Below are 14,549 nucleotides of genomic sequence, written 5' to 3' on the forward strand. Positions count from 1 at the left end.
AAAGTTCCCCACCAAGGCTCTCAAAACACAGAATAGGCCACAAGTACTGGTCTCAACTAGCATAGTGATCTCTTCATTTGAGCTAGGTCTTCAAGACTTTCCAGAAGACCGACAGGGTTGAGGCCATCTGAATCCAGAGATGAGGCTGTTCCATAGGGCAGACACTAGAAAAAGTAAACACTCTGGTTCCCACTAGATGACATGGTTTCACAGAAAACACCTGCAATATATCTACTCTTCCATAACTGGTGGAGTAGGTAGGCTCTAGGACCCATCTGTGAGACAATATAATGGGTGTGCCCTGATATATTTAGGTGATCTTCAGCTCTGGGAGATCCATTGGTTGCCTGTGGGCTTCTGAATATGATTCAAGGTGCTATTTGTCACCTATAACACTCCGGGCCCTAGTTATCCAAGACACCATCTCTTCTGGCAATCATCTATCTATCCAGCCATATACATAGCATCAACTCTCTCCAAGTCCAGTACTGTCATTTAATGAAGCCTCAGATCTGGACTTTTTCCATCACTGCCCATATCATTTGGAACATTTTCCTGGTGGATTTTTGGCCTGCTAAGTTAAAACTGGTTTCCCAAATAGCATTTAAAAAAAGTCAGTAAAATAATACCCTAGCATATATTTGTATGATAAATTGGCAAGATAAGACACCACAAAAGAATAAATTATAATTTGCAAGGAATTAGTTTAGATACTATACCTGTATCTTGTTTATTGCTCCAAGAGAATCATACCATGTCTGCACTGCCCAAGGGAACTGTCTAGTGACTGTCATTCGAAGAACAATGCAGTATGATATGGTAGTAAATATTTTTCTAAGAATAATTCCATGGCTCAGTGCATATGGAAGGACAGCCAAAAATACCACAAAAAAACCAGAGAAGAAGAAAGCTGAACTATTGAAGTATCTCACATAAGCAGCTTTTCGAGTCAGCTTCAGTTCACTTCTGTAAAATGATAAGCAAAAACTGAAAATCCAATACAAAAATTGAAATTCTACATCTAGAGTGGCATAATTCTAAAATATGAAGCAATTATGAATACAAATAAGAAAGTTTTGAAAGTTACACTAGTTTGGAATGTGTATTAGAACTGTGTTGAAAATGCAGCTGCCAATCCTTCATCAAATTATATTTTACTTAATTTGCATCTCACCCTCCCTCTGGCAGCTTAGGTATTCTCAATACTTAAGTTGTCTCTTTTTATTCATAACAATTAAACTGATTATAGAAATTGACAAAAAGATTGTCCAGTAAGTTTTAGGGCTAAGTGGCATTTTAAATTTAAAGAATTTACCACAATCCTATAGTTTGCATGGATCAGTATTTTAACTTTGAATATGGGGCTTACTGCTACATCAACCCTGTACCTTCTAAGGCAAAGTGCAGTCTACAGCTTCAAATTACACTGAAACCATCATTTAGATATATCTGGCAAGTTATGACATATTGTATTTGCATCTGTTTTGCTGTCAAATGCTACAGATTTCAGAAAATCATGTAAGTCAAAGAATCTATTGGTAGGGCCAGAATAATTATTTTCTCTGTGTAAATATGGGTATGTCTGTGCTAAGGAAGAGTGATACATTATAAAAGAAACAAGAACAATGAAAGCAACTTCTAATAAGGCTTTGAAAAGGTTCTAGAGCTAAAGTTTTCAAACTAAATGCTGCCAAATAAAATAATTCAAGCATTTTGAGAAATCATCACCTTGCATTACTTCTAGAAAGAGGAGTCTTGAAATATACATTAACTGGAGAAGGAAAGCACAGTAAATGTTTGGCTGTTAACTCATTAGAATGCAAGGATTTTTGTGCAACAGTTCAGGAAACAACAAAGCTCCTTATTAACATAAGTCCAGACAGAAATATGTACAGTGATATAATAAAGAGAAAGCAGTAGATAAAGCACCCTTCAGCAGGATGCTGTAGCAAGAGGAAGAAATTCAAAGAGCATGTACCATCAAGGTGGAATTAAGAAGAAAAGCTCTTTCCCCAGAGATTTTAGTAGCCTTGAGTAACCAGTCAAACACTAAGGCAAACTATGAAGAGTTTCAGAAAAAAAATTGCAGAACGAAATATCTGTCCAAAAAGACAGATCAAATTCACGGCTGAGATTTGGAACATGATAAGATAGGAGTGGGGAATTCTTTGCCTCAAGATTATGCCTAAACCAGGTACAATTAAATGATTTTGATTTGGTTTTGAGGGAGAGAAATAAGTCATGTAAAATGTAATATTATTGTAATTCTAAATAGCAATAGCTAGTATTACATGAAAAATCAGTTGGACACTTCTCCATTTAAATATCTTTAGTACTGAAATAATTATCGTACTAGTGAATCAGTATACCAGTAGGTGAAACAGTTAAGGTATAAATTCATGGACAATTTGAAAAAAGTAAATGAGAAAGTTAAATACAATACAAATTTGAAACAAGAGACTGGTATTTTAATGAAAGAAAATCAGAAATGGCTATTACTTTTTCTTTAAAAAAAATAAAACAATTTAATACTGACAATGTATAAATCTATTAAAATGTTTTTTATAAATATCAATTAGATCCTCACTGCCAACACTTTTCTATTTCTATTCTGAGCTCCTTTTATTCCTTTCATTCTTAAATATTGTATTTCAATATCACGCTTTCAAGGTATTCAGGATCTTCAAATTAGATCGAATTTCTTTTACATTAGAAGATTTATATATTCTGGTTGTAATTTTAGCATTCTTTCTATTTTCTAAAGAAGTAGAGTCCCTAATAAATTTTAACTGCAATTATTATTTACAATTTGTACACTGTGTACCAGATACTAAGTCTCCAAGTTTTCTTTGAAAAAACAGAATATAATGGCACACCCACTTCTACAATAAGTTCTGCAAAACAAATAATAAACTATTTATTAAGGAAAACATAGAGTAATCATACAATATTTATGGAAATGACTCATATAATTCTAAATAGCAAATAATATAGTCCCAGATACAAAGTCTAAGAAAAATACCTATTCACAAATATGGACTTTTATTATTTGTCGAAATTTTTCAGCACAGGGGTAGAATTATACAGGAATGTGAACAAATGATTATTTTCTGCTTCATTGACATTTGGTGTCCTTTTACAAATAAAAATCCTGCCAAACAATATAGCTATAAAAAACACCTTAAAGAAAACCTAAAAATATGTTCCCCAGAGTAGCGGCCCCCAACCTTTGAGACACCAGGTACTGGTTCCATGGAGAGAGGTTTTCCAGTGGACCAGAGGAGGCGTAGTTTTGTGTGCTGCCTGCATCCCATGGATGGGGCCTCACTTGTTTGCGGGGCCCAGTTTCTGGATTGCCGCAGCCCAGTGCCAGTCTATGGACTGGGGATTGGAGATCCCTGCCCTAGTGTTCCAGGCCAACAGTTCCTAAAAAGTCAGCTGGCCTCCAAAAAATTAAGGACAGAAGGAAATTGGAAAAAAGGACTCAAATTTAAAACGTTTCCATTTATATCATTATTTTTTAACAATCTCCGAATAAATTGCATATGGCTAAAGTTTTGTTTCGTTCTGTATATCTGCGTTTCAGATGATATGAAATTCAAAACAATTCTACATTATCTAAATCAGGTGTCCCCAGCCCTGGGTCGCAGCCCATTATTGGGCCATTGCTTATTCAGAATTGGGCTGCATGAGAGGCAGCTGGTACACATGAGAACATATGCAACTCGACTTGCAGTCCAGCTGTGCGGCATGTACATATGCACTGGTCTGCCGCTTGCATGACTTGAGCTGGTTAGGAACATGCATGTGCTCCAACCCACTGTTTACGCAGTCTGGTTCCCCTCTCCCCCACTCCAACTGGGTCTCCAAGCTGCAAAAGTTGGGGATGCTAATCTAAATGATGTATTGAAAGATGACTTCTATTCATTAGTTGGCTGATTTTCAGATAAAAATATGAGAACCAGGTGTGACTCCTGGGTAAAGTGATTTTTGCAAAGTTCTTATTTAGATAAGCCATCATAATATAGGCAAAGACAGACAGCACATCAGATAAAAATAATTGTTTGGATCAGCATGATCCAACAGTTTGATTACAAGAAGGATAAAACGACAATTATTATCTTACAAACTTTTATCTCATTGTTGAGTTATGCAACATATATGCCATGCATGTAAGATGGATAAATATAAATACTTACTGTCGCAGACTTTCAATCATATTTTCCATTGCATCTTCCCAACAATAAGCCTTTACTGATTGTATATTCTCTATCATTTCTGAGGTAATTACAAGTCTTTCATTGATCTTTCCTGCTCGTTGATCTCTGTAGATAATTATGTTCTGTGTTTAATACTCATCATACTGAAAATCTGGTAAACACTGCACACAATATACTACCAGTATCAATAAGGTATCTATTCATTCCATAAACTAGAAGTGTACAGAAAATTGTATTTGTTTGTTATTCTGGTAACAAATTCCTAAAATCCTTAAAATGTCCTTTGAAATTGTTCAGATGATTCTCCAATAGTTTTTAAAAGCTGCATTGGTATAGATATGCCATTATGTAAAAACTCAATGCAAAATACAGAGCTAAAAACCAATAATTTATTTGAGAACAGTAACCTTATGTATATATGTAAAAAATACTAGCCTTGTGTGTGTGTGTGTTTCCACTGAGTCCATAAAATGTTTTTTTGAATAACATGTAACAATAAACATTTAGAAGTATATTGAACTCCATGTGGAAATAGCAAATAAGAGTAGTACAAGTATAAGTTTTGTTGTACATAAGGGGAATTATCTTATAGTAGAGCAATCACTCATGGCTCTTGTCATTTGGAAGTTGAAAAAGCATGCGAAGTATAGTATAAGCCTTAAAGTAGGCCTTGCTTAATTTTTTAAAAAGATGGAGGGAAATCATCAACTATTATTACTTCTGTTCTTCCTACCTGTGTGCCACAACATTTCCTTTGTGGATTTAAGTCTTTTTGCCCCATAAAAGGTTAAATATAGTTATTATGAGTCAAAGAGTTACCCACTTAACCAAATTTTGTTCTTTATTTCAACCACTTCCAGTTTCTCAAAGCATAGTTACCAGAATCAAGGCAAAGGAAGACATATTGTATTGTATCATGTCAAGACAGGACCACTTATTTGACATTATTCCTTTAATTACAAGTATATACTGTAAATTACATATAGATCATATGTGTTGCCCATAAAGCAGAGTTAATTTTCCAAATATTCTTGGTCAGGCAGATACAATAGACAAAATGCTCAGCTGCTGAAGAAACTCTAAAATGCTAAAATGCTTATGAATATGGTCACCAACTACGCATGGCTTGCCCACAACCAGATTTCTGCCTACATTTTTTTGCTCCACGTTGAAGGTAGTTTTCTGGCTTCTTTATTTAAGTAGCTTTATTTAAGAACCTTATTACAGCATTCATTTAGCAACAGTTCAAAGTTACAGTAATGCTGAAAAAAAAAGAATTAAATCCTTAAAATTATGAGCATTGCAGCACCCATGTGGTCATGTGATCAAAATTTAGGCACCTATGACTGCTTCAATACTTCACGTTTCCCCATCCTCCTATCTTCCCCCATCTATGCCCTTTTGGCAGCCTGCATTCTGCAGTCTCTGCTGCCCTTGCTGACTTTCACCATCCTCTTCTCCCACTGCTGACCAAGCATACCCACCCTGGCTTTTCATGAGGCATCTTCTGGACATGTGAGGCTTTCTTCCCAAGTTTACACACAGTGGATCCTCAGGAGACCTGGGAAAGATGGCCTGATGTAGCCAGATATTGATTCGTGAAGGGCCTGGGTGGGGCATGCCTCAGCAGCAGTGGGAGCAAGAAGACAGCAAAGGCCAGCTGGGGCACCAAAGTGCAAGATGGCAGGGGGATCAGAGTGCAGGGTGATGAGGATGACTACGGCTGGGACTATCTGGGGAGGCTGAGCTTTGCACCATGCTGCTGGTGCAGCTGGAGCTTCCCAGGGTTGCTGCATCTTTGTGCCATGCTACAGAATAAGGGCTTCTTGTTGCCCCAGAGTCAAAAAAGGCTGCTTGCCTCCATACAAGGCAGGATGCAGGGTGGCCAAAAGGGCAGAAATGGCAGGGGGGATAGGCAGTTGGGGAGAACTGCAGCAAAAGCAGTCCTTTATCTTGTAAGAACTAAGACTTGGGGCTGGGAGGGACTAAACTTCGACTTGGTTAGATTGTGGTGGGTCCTCAGTTAATGACTAGTGGAATTCAATTAAAGATGGTAATAGGGATTGTCAGGATTGCGTGGCTGAAATTCAGGTAAATTTGAGGACTACCACTACTTGAAAAAACTACCCATATATGCTTTGTCACCTGTATTTCATCATCATTCGTCCTAGCCAGGCTTGAAAAAGGACGACAAGAATCAAAAATCCAAGCCCACAAAATGCTGATGCCTGCAACATCTCCCAGAGAAGTCCCATCAGCAGCACAACTTGTAAAGGTGCAATCCATACAAAATGAGCCAAGGCTAGACCCTGAAAGAAAAAAAATCACAATAAAAACACAAGGAACCTATACTTAGAAAGCAACATGAAAGCTGGTAAGAGTGGCATGTTTGTCCAATCCAAACTCCATTGAAATATCTTGGCTGTATATTCAGCAATGTTGAGCAGCTATTCCATTTCAGATGGTGTTTTTCCATGCAGCTTCTGATCAACCATGTAAAGGCAGTGGAATAGGCTGGCAGATGTTTTTGATGTTTGATAGTCATGACCTGACTTGTTCAGTATTGCTGACAGAGGAGTCAACAGTTGTGGTGAAAGTGGCCATATCCTTAAAAGATTCCACTCTTGATATTAACTTCTCCCTGTCTATTACCAGCAGTAGTGTCTTATACTATGGCATTGATCTTTGTACAGATCCTTTCATATTTAATCTGAGTAATGGGACCACAGTTGCAATGCCTATTTTGTTCCCAAAACACCACAAGCTGGAACAGATAAATCTGCTATTGTGATTTCAAAATCTGGGAATTTTTAAATTCCCAGAATTTTATCTAAGCCAGACTTAACCACCTGGCACCTTAAAACTGTCTTGGAATTGCAATTTCAACAACTTTCAGACTGCTGAAATATAAAGTTGTATTCCAAAATGTCATAACTAGCTGTAGTTTCTTCTAGCAGAAATCACAGCAGTGAAGAACAACATTCTTTATGGTATGGTCACTTTAGTGAGAAATTACATCCATGCTGCTCTTGTTTGTTTTGACCTCAGCCTGAAAAAGATTTTATTGACCAACGAAACACTCCCTGCCATAAGCATAGGGGGAAGAGGAATCTCTAAGACTGTAACTATTCCTTTGTCCCACTTAAAGTTTAAGCAATTTAAATATCATCCACAAAAAATTAACAAATAATTTTCTGTATTTTCCTACTGCCGTTTATCATATTTTTCAGACTATAAGATGTACCTAGCTTTTGGGGAGGAAAACAAGGGGGAAAAAATCTCCTCTGCCTCTGCCTCCCAGCAATTTGCCTCCTTGTAGCAAATAGCAAACAGCCTGGTCAACTTCAGCACAACGTGATGTAGCACAAGCAGCTGATTGGTGGTTGGATCTGCCTCCCGGAATACTGCCTATCAGCTGTTCCAGGCTCTGGGGATCACCACCACCATTGCCACCATCGCCACCTATCGCCACTGTCGCCGATCGCTGCCTCCACATGCCCCATTTTTGGCCTCCACGCATCCCGTTTTCAGCCTCCATGTGCCTCATTTTTGGCCTCTGCGCACCCATATTTTACCTCCGCACACCCCATTTTTGACCTCCGCACATCCCATTTCAGCCTGTTCCATTTTTGGCCTGTTCCTGGAGTGGGATGAGGCTGAAGGGTGGGGGCTCGTGGGTGGGCATGGCTTTGGCACAGACATTTCCATCCACTTTTGGGCGGGGGAAGTGCATCTTATACATCGAAAAATGCGGTAATTACTACTAGCCAAGAAAAACAATAGCACTAGCACATGTAGCACTTGTTCCAAAAGTAGATCAACACTAAAATAGGGAAATATATAAATATAATATAGATACATCCAAAAGAGATAAATGTTATGGATTTAGTATTATATATCCTATTCTCAGAGTTTATTAACAACTTAAGAAGCCACTTCAAATAGCAAGAATAATGTAATACAAACAGATAACTTGGATCCAAAAATTCAGGCAAGTATGATGTTGTTAGCATACATAATAGTGTTGCTTTTTCTTTTGATTGCTGTTTTGTTCTGCTTTTTATAATTTGCTTAGACTATTCACTCGCAAACCTATCCATAGCAAAGAATTTACTTTAATTCCACTAGTGTTAGGCACATTATAATGGATTGGAACCGATTCCTTCTCCTTCAAAGAAATGCAATAAACACATGATTGCCAACATACTTCATCAAATTTGTTCAGATTGTTTGAAAGGAGGCTAACAAGTTGTCCAGTACTTATGTTATCTAGGACTCTGCTTGACAGTTTTAAAATCTGTAAAACAGAACAAAAGAAGTTTATCAACCAACTGCATATAATAACACAAACAGAAATAAAAACAACATCAGTCGATGCTAACATTGTGCAATATAATTTTTATGTTTTATTACAAACACACTTTTTCCCATCTACTACATGATTACTAATAAATACTCACAATATTAAGAAGGGTTTGGTCTATATTTTTTTTTTTAATAGATTCTAATTGTATCAATTACCACCTAAGAACTACAAATCATGAATATTATGAGGTTCCTGCCAGGAGGAAATTGAAAACAACATTTCAACATCACATCAGTTAAAGTTAGGTGGCCTTATATTCTGGGAATGAAGTAAAAGCTATTTCGTTGGGACTTGTTCTTTAGAAAACAATTAAGCATCTTTGAAGTAAAGTTAAATGTGTGTATAGATAAAATATCAGACTCGAAAAATATCCTTGTTCACTCTGATTCTCTCTTCAGTTTTCAAGAACCATGCAAGAAATTGCATCTGAAGTGATGAACTCTGATCTGCACTTAATTCTAAACTAAATTCATCTTCTTTTTAAACTACACTTTCCAGTTATGATTTGGAGAGTAAACTGAGGCCAATTTTTAGTTCCAAATTATTGAAATTTATATTTTGTGCTTGTAATTGTAAATTAACTGTATTATTATTTATTTTGCATCCATTTAAGGACCATGAATGGGAAATAGGTAGATTTTAAAATAAATAAATAAATAATAAGTTTATAGTAGATGCAATAATTAAATGGGAGACTCTGTTTTTATTTTAATTTCAGATTCTTTTCACACTTTATTACATTTGTAAGAAATTATCTGTACAGAAATACCATTTTGTTTGTTTGTTTTAGGGATGTGCAATAGGATAGTTTATATGTAATGGTAAATTAATTTTGTCGTTCTTGGCTCATTAGCTACCTTCTTTCCTATCATATTTGGATTCTCTCCTTGATGAGGAAAAATTAGTCCTTATTGCTCCATGAAGGCTTCATTCTACTCACAACTAGGGAAATTGGATGATGGTCATGTAGCTTACTAACAAATCGTACTTTTACTCTCATTTTCTCTGTTACTGCTGGTTTCAAAGAAATATTAATTAACCGTCTGCTGATATCGCACAATAAACAAAGTGTAAATCATCAAAAAACAAATTCTTCTTGCACAGTATGCTTTCATTATTGTAGCAATGTGAGGCCACAGTATATTATCAATCTCCTATGCAGTTTAATTACCCTTGAATTTCATTAAACCAAAATAGGAAACATACCTTTTTATAAATTAAACTAAACATGGCTATCCTTATTTGCATTCCAATGTGATGAAGGCCAAATATTGCTGGGTGGAGAAGCAACATTCGTACAATGAAGAGAAGACAGAGTCCTATGGCTAAATAGTAGGCTATTGATCGTTCAAGTGAATTAGAAGGATCGTAAGAAGCAATTATTCTTCCCAGTAAAAGAGGTTGCACGGATTTAGTAACTTCCTGTGGTTAAAAAAAAAAGTCAGATACTTTTGTCAGTTTTTTTGAATAGCTAATACATATGAGCACTTATCTATTCGGCATATTTGAGCATGAAGAATTATAACCTTATCTTCAGAAAATGAGGTAATGGTTAGCAGTGGGAAAAATGGATGCATGTCAGACTATATTATGCTTCCTAAACTATTAACTTCCCACAAGGGAAGAAGGGGAAATAAGAAAATAAAATTCAGCAGCTACCCTGATTCGTTCCTATTTATGGAATTACAGGAAAAGTTTCCAATGTTCTTTGAAAAAGTATCTTTGCCTTTTGGCTCAGGGAACATTCAAACCCATATATCTGTTTTTGGAACTAATGACTGCAAAATTGCAGAGGTACCTGTATTTTTCAGAGTATGAGCCACACTTCCCTCCTCCACCACCACCACCCCTAAAAGAGGCTGAAAATTTGGGCGCGTTTTATACTCCAAATTTAGCTTTTTCAAAGCTTTCTTTCAGCCCTAACAAGATGCTAGCAAGTGAAATGATCTTCCGGTTTTGCCTGCTCTCTCCAACTCACAGCTGTGCTTTAGAAGCTGTTTTTTATCCCCACGCAGGGGATAAAAAGCATGCACGCTCAAAACCAGCAAACTAATGTGCTGAAGCTGACCAGACTAAGGATGCTAGCCAGATGAATACCGGTAGGCAGATTCCCCGCTCCCCTATTTTCCTCCCCAAAAACTAAGCTGTGTCTTATACTCTGGTGTGTCTTATACTCCGGTGTGTCTCAAAAATACAGTATTCAATATTCTGTAGCATATAATATTGTCCTTTCTAATAGCCTTATGATCAATATGTTGCTGAAAAGGGAGCGTCTTTCTAACCTGTTCTTTATTGTAGAATAAAGAATTTCAGAGTTATAAAGATATATATATTTTCTGAGGTTTTCGCGGGTGTTTGTATGTAGGTCTTTGGTTATTTGGGTTTTCTCCCGCGTAAAATTGAAAGTGTCTTGGTGACATTTCAACAAAGTCTCATTCGTCATCTTCAGGTTGGTGTTTACAACTTCGTGGTTCTAGGAGCAATGTGTGATCGCAGCTATTTCTTCCTTTTAACTTAAAAGGAAGTTAAAGGAATTAAAAGGAAGAAACAGCTGTGATCACACATTGCTTCTAGAAGCACGAAGTGGTAAACACCAGCCTGAAGATGACGAATGAGACTTCGTCAACGTTGCCAAAGACATATATATATATATATATATATGTAGGTCTTTGGTTATTCGGGTTTTCTCCCGTGTAAAATTGGAAGTGTCTTGGCGACATTTCGACAAAGTCTCATTCGTCATCTTCAGGCTTCAACCGTGCTTATATATATATATGTGTGTGTGTGTGTGTCTGTGTGTGTGTGTGTGTGTGTGTGTGTGTGTAGGTCTTTGGTTATTTGGGTTTTCTCCCACATAAAATTAGAAGTGTCTTGGCGACATTTCGACAAAGTCTCATTCGTCATCTTCAGGCTTCAGCTTCGTGCTTCTAGGAACAATGTGTGATTGCAGCTGTTTCTTCCTTTTAACTGCTAGTGGGGGTTTGAACTGATTGGGTGGGAGCTTGGCTGTGTTCTGATTGGCTGGGGTTTTTTTGTGCTCTGATTGGCTGGGGGTGTGTCCTGTTTGGGTGGGGGCTTGGTTGTGCTCAGATTAGTCTGAGTTGCAGGGGGATTTGAGCTGGTGAGCTGCATTGCTGTTGTTTGGCTTCGTGGTCGTGGTCGTGCTACATCTTCATGGTGGGTGTCAGTCTGCTGCATGTATGGATTGGAGGGGTTTGAAATGGCTAATGTTGCAGCTGCGGTCTGGCTTCTGGTCCTTGGTTGTGCTTCATCATCGGTGTGGGTTTGAGTCTGCTTTCTGGGTGGATGTGTGGTGGTGACATCCTGTGTGGCCCTCGTGAGTGTGGGTCTGGTGTCATTCCTCGTGTTAGGGACTCATTTGTCAATAAGGGTGGGTTTCCAAATGGCTGGTAGGCGGGAGGTATCATCTCGTTTATTAATGCTGTGTGGCCGTTTTTCTATCTCGATGGCTTCTCTGATTATTCTGTTGTTAAAGTTTTCAGTTTTGGTGATAGTTCTGGTCTTTTTAAAGTTAATATCATGTCCTGTGGCTTTAAGGTGTTGGACCAGGGAAGAAGTTGGTTCCTCTTTTTTGACTGAGTTCTTGTGTTTTCAATGCATGCACTTATTCTTCTGTTGGTTTGTCCGATGTATGTGGTGGGGCAGGTGGGGCATGGGATTTCATATACTCCTTGATTTTCTAACTCAATTTTGTCTTTGGGGTTTCTTAGGATGGTGGATATTTTTCGGTTTGTGCAGAATGCTGTCTTAATGTTGTGTTTGTGGAGGACTTGCTGATTCTGTCTGTAGTGCCTTTTATATATGGGAGGAGGGCTGTGCCGTTTTTCTTGTTCTCTGTCTTGGATTTTAGTGGGGGTTTCTTTTTGGATTAGGTTGGTAATCTTATTTCTTTGGAATCCATTGGCTGTTAGTACGTTAGTGAGAGTGTGTAGTTCGGTTTTTAGTGTTAAAAACCAAACTACACACTGTCATTAACGTACTAATTACAAGAACCATATTTCTTAGAATTGCAAGTCTATTAAGGGGTATTAAAGTTCACCACAATAACAACTGTAGTAATTTTGGGTCCAATTTCCCATCTAGTTGCAGGGAACAAAAATAATCTCATTACTCCAAAAGAATCTGCTTCTAGAAAACATTTGTCATAATTTAATAAATCTTTGGTAATTATCATATCTGGCTCTTTACATAGATTATTGTTAATAAATTCATTCTCTATTTAAATGAAGAGTGAAACAAATGGGAAAATTCCATCTTTTATATATCCTTTAGCATTATTACAATATTCAAAAGGATGACAAATCTTACTAATAAAATTTTCATTAAACAATGTTTATAGTTCCCAGATGAAATTTTAGGTATTTTATATGAAATGATCATATAGCATACAATTTATTTTGTTAAAAATACATTGGAAGAATGCCATCAGAAGATATACCGTAAGTGAGGTCACGGTACCTTTTGTTTACTGTCCATTAAATAACCTGAGGTCAACATTATAAATTGATTTATTATTATTATTATGTGTAGTCATTTCCTAATGGGTCAGCATGAAAACACTGGTATTCATATGGTTTTATTAGGAATGAACTGAAACTGACACTTGAATCACATAGCTCTTGTTTAAGTACTCACATTGTTTTCCTGATTACATATAATTTTAGAAAAAGACAAACAGAACAGACTTATGTTTGACCAACAGAGCAATGTTTTTAGTACACAAGGAGGAATATTTATAAAAGAAAATTTAAAAAAGAATTGGGCAGGTGTGTCGATGCATCCACGTTTAGGATCAAGACTATAATAAAATCTGTTTTTATATACAATATATATATATATATATGCAATGAGAATGTTAAAGGACAAAAATAAAAAGTTAGTGACTAAAACTCACAGTTGGACAATGGAAAGAACTTTTTTCAAAACTAAACAGAGTCACAAAACATTGTGACTTGTACAGAAGCTGCCTTCAGATCAGAAGCTACAAAGGGCAGGATGGAGTAGGGGTTACAAAAATTAATTGAAAGACTGTGGCCATAATTGTGTAAGAAAAGGACAGGTATGAAGAGAAAGATGACAATCTTCATATTAATAAGTTTAAAATTAACTTTAAATAGAACATTATTGATAAAAATTCCAGTTGGAGTCAAATCACATACCATAACTTAATGATGCTAGAGAATGTAATGGAATTCTCCAAATCCTTAACTCCCTTTTCAGTTGGTTAAAAAAAAAATCACATCTCTATGCTTCTCCCCTTGTACTTACTAGTTATAGCACATGTAGAACTATAATTTGTATTTTTACTACTGTTTGTTATATATACCATGCAAAGATAGCAATGTGTTTTTAGATTATTGTTACAAAGTGATTTATAGATTTTTTACAACAATGAACAAAAAAAGGCTACACATAATACACTTTAACGATTAACAAAGAAAAAGTTGTACTGTTTCCAAATAATAGTGTTAATACTTGCTCTCTAGTTGCTTTTCTTATCATCTGAAAAACAGAATTTCTGTAGTATTTGCAAGACAGCTAGTGATAGGGACAAACTGAAGTCAAGCTCTCCAAGGATATTCATCTATCAAAACTAACAGTTGTTCTAGTTAAAGATTTCTTTGCAAAAGTGCAAAGCCTGAATATAAAATGTGTATTGTAATTTCTAACTACCTTTGATAATCTTTGTAGACACACCTGGCATTATTAGTCTTTGCTGTATTCTCATTATACTTGTGAAAGTTAACAAAATTGGCAGCATAGGATAATTCATACTGTACACTAGCCAGATAATGAATAAAATTAAGCATGTCGGTTTAAGAAAATATTATCCACACTTGCTGCAGCTGGCATTACAACACAAAAAGTGAGAAACAACTTTAGTTTGGTGAAAAAAAATTCTTTTTGAATCTTCTGAGTTGAATTGAAAAATAATTCTAATT

The 14,549-nt window shown here is 36.4% G+C and overlaps 1 protein-coding gene across 2 annotated transcripts in view; it reads right to left on the reverse strand.

Annotated features, from left to right (window-relative positions):
- Positions 1-14,549, reverse strand: part of CFTR (CF transmembrane conductance regulator) — a 147,601-nt gene that overhangs the window by 88,536 nt on the left and 44,516 nt on the right. For both annotated transcript variants that reach the window (XM_058191460.1, XM_058191461.1), the window contains 5 exons: positions 9,793-10,008; positions 8,428-8,517; positions 6,366-6,529; positions 4,200-4,325; positions 720-966 (listed from right to left, as the gene is read on the reverse strand). In XM_058191460.1, coding sequence (XP_058047443.1) covers positions 720-966; positions 4,200-4,325; positions 6,366-6,529; positions 8,428-8,517; positions 9,793-10,008 — 843 coding nt within the window. The remainder of the gene's footprint in view (positions 1-719; positions 967-4,199; positions 4,326-6,365; positions 6,530-8,427; positions 8,518-9,792; positions 10,009-14,549) is intronic.

The sequence above is a fragment of the Ahaetulla prasina genome, chromosome 7, assembly GCF_028640845.1.
Source record: "Ahaetulla prasina isolate Xishuangbanna chromosome 7, ASM2864084v1, whole genome shotgun sequence".
NCBI classification, from domain to species: Eukaryota; Metazoa; Chordata; class Lepidosauria; order Squamata; family Colubridae; genus Ahaetulla; species Ahaetulla prasina.